This window comes from Salvelinus namaycush, chromosome 1 (assembly GCF_016432855.1).
Source record: "Salvelinus namaycush isolate Seneca chromosome 1, SaNama_1.0, whole genome shotgun sequence".
Classification (NCBI taxonomy): domain Eukaryota; kingdom Metazoa; phylum Chordata; class Actinopteri; order Salmoniformes; family Salmonidae; genus Salvelinus; species Salvelinus namaycush.
In genome coordinates, this window is record NC_052307.1 from 42523538 (window position 1) to 42544364 (window position 20827).

At 42.6% G+C, this 20827-nt stretch overlaps 1 protein-coding gene across 1 annotated transcript in view; it reads left to right on the forward strand.

The window, feature by feature from the left end:
* The window catches only part of msh3 (mutS homolog 3 (E. coli)), a 105310-nt gene that overhangs the window by 66363 nt on the left and 18120 nt on the right, over nucleotides 1-20827 (forward strand). The window contains exons 18-21 of the mRNA XM_038988730.1: nucleotides 3088-3195; nucleotides 3525-3639; nucleotides 10314-10471; nucleotides 20229-20415. Coding sequence (XP_038844658.1) covers nucleotides 3088-3195; nucleotides 3525-3639; nucleotides 10314-10471; nucleotides 20229-20415 — 568 coding nt within the window. The remainder of the gene's footprint in view (nucleotides 1-3087; nucleotides 3196-3524; nucleotides 3640-10313; nucleotides 10472-20228; nucleotides 20416-20827) is intronic.

The window sequence follows — 20827 nt, forward strand, 5'->3', positions numbered from 1 at the left end:
CAATGAGTGGTTTGGAAGGAATCAGTGACAGTGGTTAATCACTAGCTTGCTATTCAGTGGAGTGGCTATGTGGTCCCAAGTCTGGGTTTCAGGATCTCTTTTCCACGCTTAAAATGATTAACATTCAACATGGGCCATGCTGTCAATGAAGCATGATTTGTGTCACGCTCAAAACAACTGTTAACTCGGAACTGCAAAAACTTGACTTCAGTGAGTTCAAGACAACTGGGAAGACGGGAATAAACGAGCTCTGACAGGGAAAATACGTTTGAACGGTCATCCGGCCTCTTTCTAGAGCTACGACCTGAAGATCAATGACGTCCTCATGATTCAACCTTTTTTTCCGAGTTCCCAGTTGTTTTGAAAGCACCATAAATCCAGAGAATGCCATACTTTGAAGACGAAATTTGCCCACGAAGGACCGCCGCGCCACCTTCCTGTTCAAGTGAGCACAGCATAACAAGGTGAGTCCAAAAATGTATTGTTTGCTGCTGCATTAATTATATATGCCAGGGAGTTATGTATACTGTAGCTAAGAAAGTAATAGCCCATGAAAGTAGTAGCCCATGTGCCTCACCCTAATAATTTGGTCTATTCACCCCTCTTAATTTAGACTACTGTTCTGACTTGGTAGTGCACATGTAGCCTAGAGAAATGTATCCATTGAATATTGTAAGAGCTTTCGTTGTCTGCTTATATGCCACTTTTATTTATTCTACGGTTCTGACTTGGCATACAGGGAGAACATTTCAAAAGTGCTAAACAAATAGTTATATTGACTACGTCCATCCTAACTCGCTCATTAATGTCTTAATCGAAATTATGGATTGCTTCCTATCTGCTTGTTGTCCCCTTATGACATAGTTTGTACATCTCAATTGTCATTAGAAACCACATTTGTTTAAGCAAGTCAGCCATAGTCAGCTTAGTTTTTTTTAAAGGCAGTAAATGAGGCTGAATGAACTGTTTCGCTGCCAGACAAGGCTCCACTGATAGCCAGATGTAACAGTGGTAAGGTATTAGGACTGCTGTTGGGACAGCATTATGTAGGCCCTAACAGTTTGTGTGTATTGTTTAGTGTTGTGTTGTGTAGTAGCTTTGCTGGCATGCATCCCACTTTTCTATATTTATTTTGCCCCACCAAGATTTACATGCTAAAATCGCCTCTAGTCTAGCCTATTCTCCAAAATTAAACAAATTTGAATAATCGCCTTTGAGTGTGGGCTGTGTTTTTATTCATACTGGATGGACTTAATGCTACACTCCCAAATTTCTAGCCAGCAGTCTGGGAGAGAACGTATAGCCCTGGGCGTTGCTGTTGGTTCATTGTTTGTGCAGGGCAGCATACAGAGTTAGCCTGCAATTATAGTACATTTATATTTGATTTTGAATAGCCTAGGGCATTTTTAGGGCATTTTTTTTTTTCAAAATGAATTAGGTGACACATTTATCTTTAGCCATACAGAATATCTCACCACCGTGCATTTCCATCTCCTCCTCTCTCTCCTTTATTCATTTCTAGAGCGCTCAGAGGGGCTGTCAACAGTTTAGTGAAATATGTTTTCGTACGAAAACATGTTACCATCAATGTTCCCGAACAGATTTCACTTGGTTTCCCAAATTAAGCACTGCAGGAACAGGGTTGGAGCAGCTCATATTAAGCACATGCTTCGCTCTAAAACTGAAGTAGCCTACTCGGCATCATTGACGATCCCTCAGACGATTCCGCAGGTGAAGAAGCTGGATGTAAGAGGTCCTGGGCTGGCTTGGTTACATACCTGTCAGGTGGATGGATTATCTTGGCAAAGGAGAAACGCTCACTGACAGGGATGTAAACAAATTTGTGCACAAAATTTGAAATAAATAATATTTTTGTGTGTATGGAACATTTCTGGGATCTTTTATTTCAGCTCATGAAACATGGGACCCACACTTTACATGTTGTGTTTATCTTTTTGTTCAGTATATCGAAATACATTTTACATATTAGTAAAGACAAGATTAAATTGAGTATAGTTTGATGGGTGGAAATATGATCACTTGATGAGTGAACAGATGTGCAGCTTGAGGCAAGGAACAGAGCGCAAGCTTTGTGACTCTCAAATCATCAATAGTCGCATCATGCAGCTGTCGTGGAATTATTCTAATCAAAAGGAGAGACTTTTAGATTTCTTCAAAACAATCAAACTTTATTATTTAATTACTGCAGTAACGGAGCTTGTCAATGACCCACCTGTACAGTAGGCGATTCATTGAGAGCCCAAACAGCAGAACTAAGCCACAGCATTTTATAACATAGTCCATCCTCCTGGATATTCATGACAAATCACAGATGAGAGAATTTATACGAAAGTACATTTTGCTCTCATGCAACAGACGTCAAGATTTACATGGCGCCAAATATCTGTCTCTAGTTCATTTACTTCTTTCTTATACAGAAATACTAATGCAACATAGACACAAGGTCCTTTCCTTAAATAAACTGGAGATTGGGTCTCCCTGGCACCGACAGACAGGCACACAGACACTAATCATGGAAGGGAATGTTGTTTTATCACCAAGCCATCGTAAATCTACTGTCAATGTTAAATCTCAGAGGCTTCTCTCCCCACACAGACACATGAGAGTTCTAAGAACTCTATTATGTTGCCTCTAAGAAAAACAGACAGTGTAAGTACTAATATATGCTTACATTCTAATATAAAAGTAATGTAATTAACGTAATGTTGTAATTCTACGACACAGCCCATAATTTATTTTACAACTTTTACAACTTACATCTCTAAATCTAGCATATATGACCTGTTTCAAATGATCACTTTTACGCTCAACTTCATATGCGCACTCGCTCCACAATGGGAAAAATATCCTTTCTATTTTATTCAACTAAGTTCAATTATATTCTTCTTACTATAAAATCATATCATATAAAATAATCTTGTCAGCTAAATGAACTAGCCTATAGCCTATGACATGGAGCAGAGCCAGATAACATACAGTAGGCCAACTCATATTCTGTTCTTCCCCTTCTACACTCAAACTCTCTCTCTCTCTCACTCTCTCTCTCTCTCTCTCTCTCGCTCTCAGTCAGTTTGGGGAGTACTACCACACTATGAAGAAGGCTGTTGGTAACTTAGCAACAGTGGACTGTCTGTTCTCATTGGCTGAGGTGGCTAAGCAGAGGAACTACTGCAGGTAATCACTCTGATGACCTTTACCTTAGGTATGTGTGTGTGTGTGTGTGTGTGTGTGTGTGTGTGTGTGTGTGTGTGTGTGTGTGTGTGTGTGTGTGTGTGTGTGTGTGTGTGTGTGTGTGTGTGTGTGTGTGTGTGTGTGTGTGTGTGTGTGTGTGTTACAGCTTTAAACAGCCTGTGAGGAGGAGTGGACTGGGCCCAGAAGGCTTAGCTCTACTGCCAACTACACCCTAAACATCTCCCTCTCTCTATCCATCTCTGTGTCCCTCTCTCGCCAACTACACCCCCTACTTCTCACCTCATAGTATATAACTGTATGTTCTCTCCCAGGCCGGTGTTGTGTGAGGGAGACCGTCAGATCGTGATCAGGGACGGCAGACATCCTGTGATAGACTTACTGATGGGAGAGCACACACAATACGTCCCCAACAACACAGAACTACAGGTATACAGACAAACACACACACACAAGCTGGTGTAGATTAATCCTTCTCTCTGTGAAATGCAAAAGGCGCCAATAGGAATCCGAGCCAAGCTCTCATACTGCCCACCTACTCACTGTACAGATCAGCAATATAATATCGACCTCTCCCTCTCTTTCACTCTCTCCATATATTGTTCTCTCTCTTTCTCTCAAATTTTATTTGTCACATGCTTCTTAAACAACAGGTGAAATGCTTACATTGAAAGTGAAATGTTTACTTATGGGTCCTTTTCCAACAATGCATAGTTTAAGATAAAAAATATAAATAGTGATACGAAGAATGAATAACAATAACATATAAAAATGAACATGGTACCAGTACCAAGTCGATGTGCACGGGTGCGAGGTAATTGAGGTAGCTGTATACATATAAGTAGGGGTAAAATGACTAGGCAATAGGATAGGTAATAGACTGTAGCAGCAATGTATGTGGAGCAACAGCCTATGTGTGTGGCGTCGGTATGCATGTGTGCGTATGTTATGTGTGTGTTGGGGTGTAAGTATGTGTGAGTGTGTGGGTAGAGTCCAGTGTGTGTGCATAGTCAGTGCAAGAGAGAGAGTTCAAAAAAGGGTCAATGCAGGTAGTCCAGGTAGCCATTTGATTAGCTACAGTATTTAGCAGCCTTGTTTAGCAGTCTCATGGCTTGTGGGTAGAAGCTGTTCAGGGTCCTGTTGGTTCCAGACTTCGTACAGTGGTACCGCTTGCCGTGCGTTGGCAGAGAGAACAATCTATGGCTTGGGTGGCTGGAGTTTAAAAAATATAATTGGGCCTTACTCTGACACTGCCTGGTATAGAGGTCCTGGATGGCAGGGAGTCGGCCCAAGTGATGTACTGGGCCGTACTCATCACCTTCTGTAGCGCCTTGCAATCAGGTGCCTTGCAGTTGCCGTACCAGGCAGTGATGCAGCCAGTCAAGATGCTCTCAATGGTGCAGCTGTAGAACTTTTTGACCATCTGAGGGCCCATGCCAGATCTTTCAAGCGTCATGAGGGGGAAAGGCACTGTTGTGTCCTCTTCACAACTCGGTGAAGTGGACACCAAGGAATTTGAAGCTCTTGACCTGTTCCACTACAGCCCGATCGATGTAGATGGGGGCGATCTCGCCCCTCCTTTTCCTGTAGTCAACGAACAGCTCCTTTGTATTGCTGACGTTGAGCGATATTTTGTTGTCCTGGCACCACAACTGCCAGGTCTCTGACCTCTTCTCTATAGCCTGCCTCATCGTCGTCGGTGATCAGTCCTTCCACCGTTGCGTCGTTAGCAAACTTGATGATGGTGTTGGAGTTGTGGGTGAACAGGGAGTGCAGGAGGGGACTACACATACACCGTTGAGTGGCCCCCGTGTTGATGGTAAGCGTGGCGAATGTGTTGTTGCCTACCCCCAACGCCTAGGGGTGGCCCGCCAGGAAGCCCAGGATCTGGTTTCAGAGGTAGGTGTTCAGTCCCAGGGTTCTGAGCTTGGTGATGAGCTTAGAGGGGACTATGGTGTTGAATGCTGAGCTGTAGTCTATGAACAGCATTCTTACATGCACTACTGTTCAAAAGTTTGGGGTGTCTTAGAAATGTCCTTGTTTTTTAAAGAAAAGCAAATTTTTTGATCCATTAAATAACATCAAATTGATTAGAAATACAGTGCAGACAATGTTAATGTTGTAAATGACTATTGTAGCTGGAAACGGCCGATATTTTATGGAATATCTACATAGGCGTACAGAGGCCCATTATCAGCAACCGTCACTCCTGTGTTCCAATGGCACGTTGTGTTAGCTAATCCAAGTTTATCATTTTAAAAGGCTAATTGATCATTAGAAACCCCTTTTTGCAATTATGTTATCACAGCTGGCAGCTTCATTAAATAGTACCCACAAAACACCAGTCTCAACGTCAACAGTGAAGAGGCGACTCCGGGATGCTGGCCTTCTAGGCAGAGTTCCTCTGTCCTGTAACAATGTACGCTGAGAGTCGGGAAGCAAGTTCAGGGAGTGAATACATTGAATAAATAAATGAACAAAACAAGAAACACAAACAGCGCACCGACATGAAACGGGAACAATGACGACTGGGGAAGAAACCAACTGGAGTGACATATAAAGGGCAGGTGACATATCAAGGAGGTGATGGAGTCCAGGTAAGTGTCATTATGCGCGTAACGCTGGTGATAGGTGTGCGCCCTAACGAGCAGCCTGGTGACCTAAAGGCCAGAGAGGGAGCACACGTGACAGTACCCCCCCCCCCCCCCCCCCCCCACCAACGCTTGGCTCCAGCCGCAGGACGCCGACCAAGATGACAATCCCGGGGATCAGGAGTGGACCGGTCACCTCTGCTAAGGTGTGGGAACCTGTCGATCCGGCTAAGGCGCGGGAGCATGACAACCTAGAGTGTCGGAGAGAGAGCATACGTGGAAGTTCCCCCTCCCCGGCGTGTTCGGCTCCAGCCGCAGGAAGCCAACCGCAGGGACAATCCCGGGGATCCGGAGCGGACCGGTTGCCTCCGCTGAAACCTGATGAACCGGCTGAGGAGTGAGAGCCTGATGACCTGGCTGAGACCTTCCCGGTTGCCTCGGTTGAGGCATGGGGACCTGTTCACCCAGCTTAGGCATGGGAGCCTACAAACCGGCTGAGGCCTCCCAGGTAGCTCCAACACCCAGACCTGACATCACCCCAACACAAAAACATAACAAAAAAAACACTCCCTGATGCTTCCCTTTGTTGAGTTGTCATTCTGTAACGATGTATGCTGAGAGTCGGGAAGCAAGTTCAGGGAGTGAATACATTGAATAAATAAATGAACAAAACAAACACAAACAGCGCACATGAAACAGGAACAATGATGACTGGGGAAGAAACCAAAGGTAATGACATATAAAGGGCAGGTAATCAAGGAGGTGATGGAGTCCAGGTGAGTGTCATTATGCGTGTAACGCTGGTGACAGGTGTGCGCCCTAACGAGCGGCCTGGTGACCTAGAGGCCGGAGAGGGAGCACACGTGACAGTCCAGTGTCTGTTCTTTTGCCCATTTAATCTTTTATTTTTATTGGCCAGTCTGAAATATGGCTTTTTCTTTGCAACTCTGCTTAGAAGGCCAGCATCCTGGAGTCGCCTCTTCACTGTTGACGTTGAGACTGGTGTTTTGCGGATACTATTATTGAAGCTGCCAGTTGAGGACTTGTGAGGTGACTGTTTCTCAAATTAGACACTCTAATGTACTTGTCCTCTTGCTCAGTTGTGCACTGGGGCCTCCCACTCCTCTTTCTATTCTGGTTAGAGCCAGTTTCTTGGCAATTTCTCGCATGGAATAGCCTTCATTTCTCAGAACAAGAATAGACTGACGAGTTTCAGAAGAAAGGTCTTTGTTTCTGGCCAGTCATCTGTGGATCTGTTGGGGCGGTATGGGAATTAGAGTGGGTCCAGGGTGTCTGGGATGATGGTGTTGATGTCAGCCATGACCAGCCTTTCAAAGCATTTCATTGCTATACTGTAGATGTGAGTGCTACGCAGCGATATTCATTTAGGCAGGTTATCTTGGCGGATGTTACCTGTAATCTATTGCTTCTGGTTGGAGTATGTACAGTCACTGTGGGGAGGACGTAATCAATGCACTTATTAATGAAGCCGTTGAATGATGTGGGTGAATTCCAGAACATATTCCGGTCTGTGTCAGCGAAACAGTCCTATAGCTTAGCATCTGCTCCATCGGACCACTTCCATATTGAGCGCATCACTGGTACTTCCAGTTTGAGTTTTTGCTCGTAAGCAGGAGGATATAGTTATGGTCTGATTTGCCAAAGGGATGGCGAGGGAGGGCCTTGTGTCCATTTCAGTGTGTAGAATAAAGGTGATTTTGAGTTTTGTCATCTCAAGTTGTACAAGTGACATGCTGTTAAAAATGAGGTAAAACGGATTTCAGTTTCCCTCTTATTCTCTTTCATTCTCTCCCTCTAGATAGAGCGATAAAAGAAATGCATCTATTTCTTCGTGCTCATATGGTCATTACTCTCTATGGACTGTTTATTCATGTTCAGAATATTATCATGTTCATATCATGTCCATAAGTCATAACATTCAATGAGAGGGTGGATAGTAAGATGGTAGGACAGGGACCTCACGATACGATACGTTTCACGATACATACCCTATTCAATACATATTGCGATTCGTTATACATTAAGATTGAATATGTATTGACATTTGATTCTGCAATAGGGTGGAACTGAGGATTGAACCACTATGCTACTAAGGTCTTAAATCTTTCCAGGCAGAAACAATTTTGCCTGATTAATCTGCTTACAACTGCTCAAAGTCAGAATATCAGTTGATATACAGTCAGGTCAAAAAATATTGGTACCTTTGATAAAGATGAGCAAAAAAGACTGTATACAGTAATATAAATCACAAATACTCAGCTATATTTGGGAAATTATATTATTTTATACTAATACAAGTTTGAGGAGCCAAGTTTGAGGAGGCTCAAACTTGGCCACAAGTGGCTCTTCCAGCAAGACAATAACCCCAAGCACAGGTACACATCCACAAAGAAATGGTTAATTAACCACAAGATCAACATTTTGCAATGGCTATCTGTCTCCGGACTTGAACCCTTTTGAAGACATGTGGTTTGAATTGAAGAGGGCTGTCCATAAGTGCAGACGAAGGATATCAAGGATCTGGAAGGATTCTGTATGGAGGAAAGGTCTAGGTCTAGGATCCCTCCCAATGTGTTCCCCAATCTCATAAAACATTTAAGAAAAAGGCTCAGTGGCATTATCCTTGCAAGTTGAAGTATTGAAAACAGGGTTGTCAATCATTTTGACCCCTATCTTTTTGAGGAAAAACAACTAATACATTTTAGAATAAGGCTGTAACGTAACAAAATTTGAAAAAAGTCCAGGGGTCTGAATACTTTCCGAATGCACTGTTTATTGATATATGTAAAAAATCAAGTTTGTGCACAACATTTTTCAGAAATACATTTTGATACAGTACCAGTGTAACTTTTGGACCCACTTACTCATTCAAGGGTTTTCTTTATTTTTACTATTTTCTACATTGTGGAATAGTAGTGAAGACATCAAAACTATGAAATAACACATATGGAATCATGCAGTAACCAAAAATGTGTTAAACAAATCAAAATATATTTTATATTTGAGATTCTTCAAAGTAGCCACCTTGATGACAGCTTTGCGCACTTTGGCATTTTGTTAGCTAGCTAGCCCTAGTTATATTATATGTTTTTACTTGTTGCGTTCTCCCTCTTGCATTCATTCGTGATGTGAGCTGGCTGCTCGTTCTAAATAGTATAATCGAATCTGTCAAAACAGTGGCAGCATGTGGCCTGCCGAGTGGCGCAGCGGTGGTCTACGGCACTGCATCACAGTGCTCGAGGCATCACTACAGACCAGGGTTCGATCCTAGGCTGTGTCACACTGCTCCCGTGACCGGGAGACCCATGAGGCGGCGCCCAGCTTCGTCTGGGTTGGGGCAGGGTTTGGCCGGTCGGGATGTCCTTGTCCCACTGCGCTACAGCGACTCCTTGTGGCGGGCCGGGCATCTGCAAGCAGACTGTCGCCAGTTGTACGGTGTTTCCACCGACACATTGGTGCGGCTCGCATCCGGGTTAAGAGAGCAGTGTGTCAAGAAGCAGTGCTGCATGGCAGGGTTGTGTTTCGAGGGATACATGGCTCTCGACCTTCGCCTCTCCCAAGTCCGTACGGGAATTGCAGCGATGGGACAAGACTGTAACTACCAATTGGATATCACGAAAAAGGGGTAATAGTACAAAAAATAAAACTGTGGCAGCATATGCAGCAGTGGTCATTCTGTTTTTGACATGCAAACGTGAAATACAGTGAGCTCCAAAAGTATTGGGACGGTGACACATTGTTGGTTGTTTTAGCTCTGTACTCCAGCACATTGTATTTGAAATTATACAATGACTATGAGGTTAAAGTGCATAATTTCAAATCCAAAGTGCTGAAGTACAGAGCCAAAACAAAAACAAAAAATGTCACCGTCCCAATACTTTTGGAGCTCACTGTAGCTGTATTTATGCTGTTGTTCAAATGCCCAGTTTGCTTTATATATCTTCTCAAACAAGATGGTATGATAGATAACCTATGGCAGCAACAAGTTTGACTAACTAGCGTGAGTCAATTTGGCTACGTTCGCTCTCTCTCCCTCCGTGCCACACAGACTGTCAAAGCGCTGCGCACCGGCTCTCTCGTAAGTCGTGTGAGCAAGTCTCCATTTAAAACAAAAAAAGAGAGGAAAAATAAAATACATTTTTTAAACATTTATTTAAACTGTCCAGATATCCTCCCAAAATATTGATATTATTCAAAATGATTTAATGATTTAAATTGCCCTTCCATAGACTGTATGTAATTTAGTTAAGTGCATTTAACCACATATCACGATTATATCACGATTCACAAGCATTTTGAATCTATTCAGTTTTGTAAGAAGAAGTGATTGTCACATGATTTTAAAGAGAAAGAAAATGAAAATTAAATATTAGAGTTGTTTTCTCAGCTGCTATGTGTCGGAGGTGGTGGCTTTTAGCTTAGGGGTGTCAATAAAAAAAAATAACACCACTTAGCTATTTACACTTTGTCCCCCCCTCTCTGTTTGTTCAGGGTGACGGGAGGAGGACTCTGATAATAACAGGCCCTAACATGGGGGGTAAGAGCTCCTACATCCGCCAGGTGGCGCTAGTCTGCATCATGGCCCAGGTGGGATCATATGTACCAGCTACAGAGGCAAGACTGGGCATCCTGGATGGCATATACACCAGGTACACACACACACACACACACACACACACACACACACATATATATCAGTAAATGTGATTACTGATTGACACATTGTCAGACTGTTGTTGCCCATTATCAACTCATTAGCAACTTAGTTCTGCAATCAACTGTGAGTGGTTCTGGTGGCATTTTTAGCTCCTCAATGGTTGCCAGGTAATATGAGAGAGACCAGAGACTATTCTCCCTCTCAAACACGTGCGCGCACACACACATACACAAGCGAGCGCGTTTCTGTTCACCACTTATGCTACCATGTGAGCAGAGAGAGACTAAAGGAGGTATAAGATTGTTTCTCATTTTCTCTCTGTTGTTGGGCAAAAGCAGAAAGAATAGTGGCCATGACAACATTAGAGGCACAGCATTGGGATCCATGATAAATACAAATACAGCAGACTTTATTTTTCTCCATCGCTCTCTGTTTTTCTTTCTCTTTGTCTTTCTCTCTCTTTCTCTCGTGAAATTAGACTTACGACAATATTGAGTACTGCATGGCCAACACTGCCCCTACCGGAAAGGTACATATTAAAATCGTGTTGGATATATATATACAAATTGCACAATAACACACCTCTACGGATAGTATTGGCCACATAAATGATTACTTTTGTTTTGATATTGTTAAAACTTCTTATGGCTGCATCCCGCTACCGGGATCGGTATGACAGCAAACAGTGAAAGTGCAGGGCGCCAAATTCAAACAACAGAAATCTCATAATTAAAATTCCTCAAACATACATGTGTCTTATATAATTTTAAAGGTAATCTTGTTGTTAATCCCACCAAAGTGTCCGATTTCAAATATGCTTTTCAGCGAAAGCACTACAAGTGATTATGTTAGGTCACCACCAAACCACAATAAGCACAGCCATTTTTCCAAAGAAAGATAGCTTTCACAAAAAGCAGATATAGATAAAATTAATCACTAACCTTTGATTATCTTCATCAGATGACACTCATAGGACTTCATGTTACACAATACATGCATGCTTTGTTTGATAAAGTTCATATTTACAACAAAAAATCTGAGTTTACATTGGCGCGTTACATTCACTAGTTCCAAAAACATCAAGTGATTTTGCATAGCCACATCGTTTCAACAGAAATACTCATCATAAATGTAGATGATAATACAAGTTATACACATGGAATTATAGATATACCTCTCCTTAATGCAACTGCTGTGTCAGATTTCAAAAAACTTTACGGAAAAAGCAAATCATGCAATAATCTGAGACGGAGCTCAGAACAATAGCCAAATTAGCCGCCATGTTGGGGTCAACAGAAACCAGAAAATACATGATAAATGTTTCCTTACCTTTGAGGAACTTCATCAGAATGCAGTCCTAGGAATCCCAGGTCCACAATAAATGCTTGATATGTTCGATAATGTCTGTTATTTATGTCCAATTAGCTACTTTGGTTAGCGCGTTAGCAGTAAACAATTCCAAAGTCACAAAGCGCATCAACTATAACGTGACGAAATGTCCAAAAGTTCCGTAACAGTCAGTGGAAACATGTCAAACGATGTACTGAATTGAATCAATCTTTAGAATGGTGTTAACATACATCTTGAATAACGTTCCAACCGGAGAATTAGATTGACTTCAGAAGAGCGGTGGAACGGAGGTCCTCCTCATGTGAAGGCGCATGTGAAAGTATGGTCAGCTCGTGGCAGTGATTACTCATTCCTGTCTCCTTCGGCCCCCTTCACATTAGAGTCATCAGACAAAGTTCTATTGACTGTTGACATCTAGTGGAAGCCGTAGGAAGTGAAAACTCATCAATATTTCGCTGTAATTTCAATGAGAGCTTGGTTGAAAATCTGCCAACTCAGAAACAATTCAAACAGGAAGTGGAACTTCTCAGGTTTTTGTCATATGAGTTCTGTTATACTCACAGACATAATTCAAACAGTTTTAGAAACTTCAGAATGTTTTCTATCCAATACGAATAATAATATGCATATATTAGCAACTGGGACTGAGGAGCAGGCAGTTTACTCTGGGCACATTTTTCATCCAAACAAATGTGAAAATGCTGCCCCCTATCCACAAGAAGTTAACCTCTCTGGGATATGTGGGACGGTAGCGTCCCACTTAGCCAATAGCCAGGGAAAATGTAGAGCGCCAAATTCAAAAAAAAAGATATAAAATCAAACTTTCATTAAATCACACATGTAAGATACCAAATTAAAGCTACACTCGTTGTGATTCCAGCCACCATGTCAGATTTCAAAAAGGCTTTTCGGCGAAAGCATAAGATGCTATTATCTGATGATAGCACAACAGTAAACAAAGAGAGTGTAGCATATTTCAACACTGCAGGCACGACACAAAACGCAGAAATAAAATATAAATCATGCCTTACCTTTGACGAGATTCTTTTGTTGGCACTCCAATATGTCCCATAAACATCACAAATGGTCCTTTTGTTCGATTAATTCCGTCCATATACACTGCTCAAAAAAATAAAGGGAACACTTAAACAACACAATGTAACTCCAAGTCAATCACACTTCTGTGAAATCAAACTGTCCACTTAGGAAGCAACACTGATTGACAATAAATTTCACATGCTGTTGTGCAAATGCAATAGACAAAAGGTGGAAATTATAGGCAATTAGCAAGACACCCCCAATAAAGGAGTGATTCTGCAGGTGGTGACCACAGACCACTTCTCAGTTCCTATGCTTCCTGGCTGATGTTTTGGTCACTTTTGAATGCTGGCGGTGCTCTCACTCTAGTGGTAGCATGAGACGGAGTCTACAACCCACACAAGTGGCTCAGGTAGTGCAGCTCATCCAGGATGGCACATCAATGCGAGCTGTGGCAAGAAGGTTTGCTGTGTCTGTCAGCGTAGTGTCCAGAGCATGGAGGCGCTACCAGGAGACAGGCCAGTACATCAGGAGACGTGGAGGAGGCCGTAGGAGGGCAACAACCCAGCAGCAGGACCGCTACCTCCGCCTTTGTGCAAGGAGTAGCAGGAGGAGCACTGCAAAATGACCTCCAGCAGGCCACAAATGTGCATGTGTCTGCTCAAACGGTCAGAAACAGGCTCCATGAGGGTGGTATGAGGGCCCGACGTCCACAGGTGGGGGTTGTGCTTACAGCCCAACACCGTGCAGGACGTTTGGCATTTGCCAGAGAACACCAAGATTGGCAAATTCGCCACTGGCGCCCTGTGCTCTTCACAGATGAAAGCAGGTTCACACTGAGCACATGTGACAGACGTGACAGAGTCTGGAGACGCCGTGGAGAACGTTCTGCTGCCTGCAATATCCTCCAGCATGACCGGTTTGGCGGTGGGTCAGTCATGGTGTGGGGTGGCATTTCTTTGGGGGGCCGTACAGCCCTCCATGTGCTCGCCAGAGGTAGCCTGACTGCCATTAGGTACCAAGATGAGATCCTCAGACCCCTTGTGAGACCATATGCTGGTGCGGTTGGCCCTGGGTTCCTCCTAATGCAAGACAATGCTAGACCTCATGTGGCTGGAGTGTGTCAGCAGTTCCTGCAAGAGGAAGGCATTGATGCTATGGACTGGCCCGCCCGCCCGTTCCCCAGACCTGAATCCAATTGAGCACATCTGGGACATCATGTCTCGCTCCATCCACCAACGCCACGTTGCACCACAGACTGTCCAGGAGTTGGCGGATGCTTTAGTCCAGGTCTGGGAGGAGATCCCAGGAGACCATCCGCCACCTCATCAGGAGCATGCCCAGGCGTTGTAGGGAGGTCATACAGGCACGTGGAGGCCACACACACTACTGAGCCTCATTTTGACTTGTTTTAAGGACATTACATCAAAGTTGGATCAGCCTGTAGTGTGGTTTTCCACTTTAATTTTGAGTGTGACTCCAAATCCAGACCTCCATGGGTTGATAAATTTGATTTCCATTGATAATTTTTGTGTGATTTTGTTGTCAGCACATTCAACTATGTCAAGAAAAAAGTATTTAATAAGAATATTTCATTCATTCAGATCTAGGATGTGTTATGTTAGTGTTCCCTTTATTTTTTTGAGCAGTGTATATCCAAATTGTCCATTTATTTGGCGCGGTTGATCCAGAAAAAAACATCTTCCAATTTGCGCAAAGTCACTACAAAATATCAAAAAAATTACCTCTAAACTTTGCCAAAACATTTCAAACTACTTTTGTAATACAACTAACGGTATTTGTAAACGTTAATAATCGATCAAATTGAAGACTGGTCTATCTGTTTTCAATACAGGAGATCAACAAACTAACGCTACTTTTCTAGCCTTGCGCAACTCTCAAACAGTACACATGACATTACACTGTTTCCAGGTGGCCTGACTTCTTCATTGCACAAAGGAATAACCTCAACCTATTTCCAAAGAGTGGTGACATCCAGTGGAAGCGGTAGGAACTGAAAACAGGGTGATTAGAAATCCAGTATTCCAATGAAACCTCATTGAACAGACAGTGACTTAAAAAAAAAAAAATGTATAGTTAGTCCTCGGGGTTTTGCCTGCTACATAAGTTCTGTTATACTTACAGACATGATTCAAACATTTTTATAAACTTCAGAGTGTTTTCTATCCAAATCTACTAATAATATGCATATCTTATATTCTGGGGATGAGTAGAAGGAAGTTGAAATTGGGCACGCTATTTATCCAATAGTGAATTTGCTGCCCCCTATCCTAGAGAAGTTAAGAAAATGACTGTAAAAACTGTTATATCCCCTTGGATTGATGAGACATTGAAAAATTGTATGGTTGAGAGGGATGAGGCAAAAGCTATGGCAACTAAGTCTGGCAGCCCAACTGATTGGCAAACGTACTGCAAATTAAGAAATCATGTGACTAAACTAAATAAAAAATAAACCACACTATGAATCAAAGATAAATTATGTAAAGAATGATAGTAAAAAGCTTTGGGGCACCTTAAATTAAATTTTGGGGAAAAAAGCCAAATCGGCTCCTTCATTTATGAATGATGGCTCACTCATCACAAAGCCCACTGATATTGCAAACTCCTTTAATGACTATTTAATTGGCAAGATAAGCAAACTTAGGGATGACATGCCAGCAACAAACGCTTACACTACACATCCAAGTATATCGGACCAAATTATGAAAGGCAAGAATTGTACTTTTGAATTCCGTAAAGTCAGTATGGAAGAGGTGAAAAAATTATTGTTGCCTATCAACAATGACAAGCCACCGGGGTCTGACAATCTAGATGGAAAATGACTGAGGATAATAGCAGACAATATTGCCACTCCTATTTGCCACATCTTCAATTTAAGCCTACTAGAGAGCGTGTGCCCTCAGGCCTGGAGGGAAGCTAAGGAATAATATAGCCCCCTTTACTGACTCAAATAGCCGACCAATCTGCCTGTTACCAACCTTTTAGTAAACTTCTGGGGAAAAATTGGTTTGACCAGATACAATGTTGTTTCACAGTAAACAAATCGACAGAACAGAATTTCAGCATGCTTATAGGGAAGGACCCTCAACAATCACAGCACTTACACAAATGACTGATGATTGACGATAAAATTATTGTGGGGGCTGTCTTGTTAGACTTCAGTGCAGCTTTTGACATTATCGATCATAGTCTGCTTCTGGAAAAAGTATGTGTTATGGCTTTACACCCCCTGCTATAATGTAGATAAAGAGTTACTTGTCTAACAGAACACAGAGGGTGTTATTTAATGGACGCCTCTCAAATATAATCCAGTTAGAATCAGGAATTCCCCAGGGTAGCTGTTTAGGCCCCTTGCTTTTTTCAATTTTTATTAACGACATGCCACTGAGTAAAGCCAGAGTGTCTATGTATGTGGATGACTCAACACTATACACGTCAGCTACTACAGCGACTGAAATGATTGCAACACTCAACAAAGAGCTGCAGTTAGTTTCAGCGTGGGTGGCAAGGAAGAAGTTATCCCTAAATATTTCTAAAACTTAAAGCATTGTATTTGGAACAAAACACTCAAAACACTCAAAACACTAAACTTAAACTAAATATTGTAATAAATAATGTGGAAATTATGCAAGTTGAGATGATTAAACTGCTTGTAGTAACCCTAGATTGTGAACTGTCATGGTCAAAACATATTGATGCAGTAGTAGCTAAGATGGGGAGAAGTCTGTCTATAATATAGCAATGCTCTGCCTTCTTAACAACACTATCAACAAGGCAGGTCCTACAGGCCATTGTTTTGTCGCACCTGGACTACTGTTCAGTCGTGTGGTCAGGTGCCACAAAAAGGACTTAGGAAAATTGCAATTGGCTCAGAACAGGGCAGCACGGCTGGCCCTTGAATGTACACAGAGAGCTAATATTAATAATATGCATGTCAATCTCTCCTGGCTGAAAGTGGAGGAGAGATTGACTTCATCACTACTTTTATTTTTGATAGGTATTGACACGTTGAATGCACCGAGCTGTCTGTCTAAACTACTGGCACACAGCTAAACTACTGGCACACGGACACCCATGCATACCCCACAAGACATGCCACAAGAGGTCTCTTCACAGTCCCCAAGTCCAGAACAGACTATGGGAGGCACACAGTACTACATAGAGCCATGGATACATGGAACTCTATTCCACATCAAGTAACTGACGCAAGCAGTAAAATCTGATTTAAAAAACAGATAAAAGAATACCTTATGGATCAGCGGGGACTGTGAAGCAACACAAACATTGGCACAGACACACACAGACACACACACACAGACACACAGACACACAGACACACACACACACACACACACACACACACACACACACACACACACACACACACACACACACCATAACATACGCACAATTATATACACATTTAGTACTGTAGATATGTGGTAGTGGTGGAGTAGGGGCCTGAGGGCACACAGTATGTTGTAAAATCTGTGAATGTATTGTAATGTTTTTAAAATTGTATAAACTGCCTTCATTTTGCTGGACCCCAGGAAGAGTAGCTGCTGCTTTGGCATGTGGATCGCTCCTCTGAGCGCCACTTTGGCTAATTTACAGGCAGAGTGTGTGTGTGTGTGTGTGTGTGTGTGTGTGTGTGTGTGTGTGTGTGTGTGTGTGTGTGTTGTGTGTTGTGGGCGTAAAGAACAGTACAGTTTTCGTAGGGTATAAAAGGCTATCTATGTACTACGGCTGTAGATCATAGCTCTGCCAGTCTTTAAAGCACAGCAATGCTTGAAGTATGAGGGTCTCTCTGATGCTTTTTCTCTTCCCGCTCTCTTTTTCTCCCCATTTCTCTCCCCCTCTGTTCTGAAGTACTGCCCTGTAGAAGTAGCTGATGTTTCCTCTAGTACCAACACTCACATGTTTCCACTTTTCTTCTTTTCTTTCTCTCTCCTACATCCCTTTCTCATTCTCTCTCTCCTAGACTATAAATAAGATATGCTGTATGGCCATTTACAATTAAGTATTTTGGAGAGGGAGAAAGATTATGCTTTATCTGGATAATAAACTCATGAATATACACTCCACTGAGATGACTGAACGAGAAAAGGTAGATTCCTCCATCCTCCTCTGCCAGTCTCATCCCTCTCTTTATCTCACACTTTGTGTGTGTGTGTTGAAAAGGACAGAGAGAATGCTATTTTAGTTAGGGAGATGAGATGACATCATCTGTTTCCTCCTCAACAGAGTTCACCAGAGTGTTCCCTTGGTTGGAGAGTGTGTATGTGTCTCATTGTTTGTGCGTTCATGGCTGATGGTATTTGAGTGCTGATGGATATATTGAATCTGAAGGTTATGGAGCATATTTTCTCTTTTCCTCACTGTTGTTATGGAAACCGCAGAGGAAATGAAATGTAGAAAGCTGTTTGAAAAGGACCTTACTTCGACCGTACATTCAAACCAGCCATTACTATTTGTTCTCTGATGTCTCCTATCTCCTCTTCTCTGTTTTCATGTCATATATTATGTCAAAATGGTTTTCATGTCTTGATTCTGCAGTCTGTATTGTAGCATCTCTCTGACGCAGTGCTTTAGATGCAGCCTGCATGGACTTTGAGCTTCAGAAGATCCACACGTAGTCAATGCCTTAGCAGCAGAAACACGATAGACTAGTCTCTCCAGGATTTTGTGATCAATTAAATAAATCAACAATTTCCCGCATTTTATGCAGATTTGAAAAATCACCGCACTATTACCGGTTGACAAGTAGCCTGGTGGTTAGAGAGGTGAGCCATCAACCCTCAAATATAATACAAAAATGTTGTGAAATGCTGGAGGGACTGATAGACCTCTGTTTCTAAAGACAGTTTAGTAGTAGGGATGATTGATCCCTGAGTGAGGATAAGCTTACTCCAGAAGTAACAGACCCCTTCAATCTATGTAGACTTTAAGGGGCTGTTTCTGTGACACAGATTCTGCCTAATCCTGGACTAAAAAAGCATTTTCAGCTGAGATTCTACATTGAGTCTACATTGAGGAAACCATCCTTCAATGTACTCTCTATTGAAAGTGTTTTTAGTCCACGAGTAGGCTCATCATGGTCCATTCACCCAGACCCAGCCCTGAATGTTTCATAGCTGGATTGACGGGGATGTTTTGTGTGAAGGGCATGGTTGTTGTGTAAAGGGCAAGTCTTCCAATGTTCCACTGGCGTCTGTTCTGTTGGAAGTGTGGACAGAGGTGGCATGGAATGGCTTTCGGGTGGGTGGGTGGCAGAGCACGGCATGGAGGGTCCTACAACCCATCTGGCTTCGCTTAGACTCTGAGTTTTCACTGGCAAACTGCCTCTAGTCTGGAGGCCTAATCAAGAGAATAAATAATTAAATAATGGAGAAAGTGAAACAGAATAAATAAAGGAATGAATGCGTACAGCGAATCAGCAGAAAATCACTCCCTAAACGAGAGGAAACTCCAAGACAGCCATGATGTCCACAGATGCTTATGGTCTGGTGAAACGCAGATAACAGCTCCTTATTTTGTGAGTGAGTGCCAGTCCGTACAGCCACAGAATATGAAAGTATCCAAAATATTAGTTTCATTGTTTTATTTAGAAATATAAGACCACACAGTTTGCTCTGGCATGTTATCTACATGGCATCACTGAGCCAGCTGAATAGCCTATTATTATTTTTATTTATGAATTGGAAAGCCGAATACGAGCCAGGCCTAATCGCCCAACATCAGTGCCCGACCTCACTAATGCTTATTTGGCTGAATGGAAGCAAGTCCCTACAGCAATGTTCCAACATCTAGTGGAATTTCTTCCCAGAAGAGTGGCGGCTGTTATAGCAGCAAAGGGGGGACCGACTCCATATCAATGCCCATGATTTTGGAATCAGATGTTCGACGAGCAGGTGTCCATGTACTTTTGGTCATGTAATGTACCTGTGTGTGTGTCCCTCTCAATCCCTCTCTTTTCCCTCTTCTCTGTTCAGTTTTTGTGCTGTGAGTTGAGTTGAGTCAGAGTCTGTAGGAGGGGGTTCAAGATTGTGCAAGGAGATTGTGTGTTGTTATTAATGGACAGTACGCTATTGGTGTCACACAGGTCCAACAAGTGTAGGTATTAGTACAAATACAAACTGTTCTGTCTTTTCACTGCCTTGTGAACACACTCACACACACACACAAACACCCTAAAGCTGTGTTCCTCCTCTCTGCCTGTAAAATTTAGAAATAAAATGAGTAGACACGTTTCATTCTAAAATTCTTCTCTCCTGTGTGTTATTGGTCTGTAGGATGGGAACGTCTGAAAGCATAATTAATGTGTGTGTGTGTGTTGGTAGAATGGGGGCGTCTGACAGCATCTATAAGGGCCGGAGCACATTCATGGAGGAGCTGACGGAAGCCTCGGAAATTGTCACCCGGGCAACCGAGAGGTCATTGGTCATCCTGGACGAGTTGGGGCGGGGCACCAGCACCCACGACGGGACAGCTATCGCCTATGCTGCTCTGGAGTACTTCATCAGAAATGTGAGTGTGTGTGTGTGCATGCATGCATCTGTATGTCATCCTATTATCCTATCCTAGTCGTTGAATGTGCATACTTCCACAACAAGACTCCTTTCTTTTGCTTTAGATACAATTACGACGTAATATTGTGGCACCCTTGCACATTTTTTCTTCTAAAATAAGTAGAAATATATATTTTTTATTTTCTTTATTTAACTAGGCAAGTCAGTTAAGAACAAATTCTTATTTACAATGACGGCCTACCGGGGTGAGTGCGTTAACTGCCTTGTTCAGGGGCAGAACGACAGATGTTTACCTTGTCTGCTCTGGGATTCGATCCAGCAACCTTTCGGTTACTGGCCTAATGCTCTAACCACCCCGCTACCTGTAATTGGATTTCCAACATTACAGAACCAATTGTTTTTTATAGAAT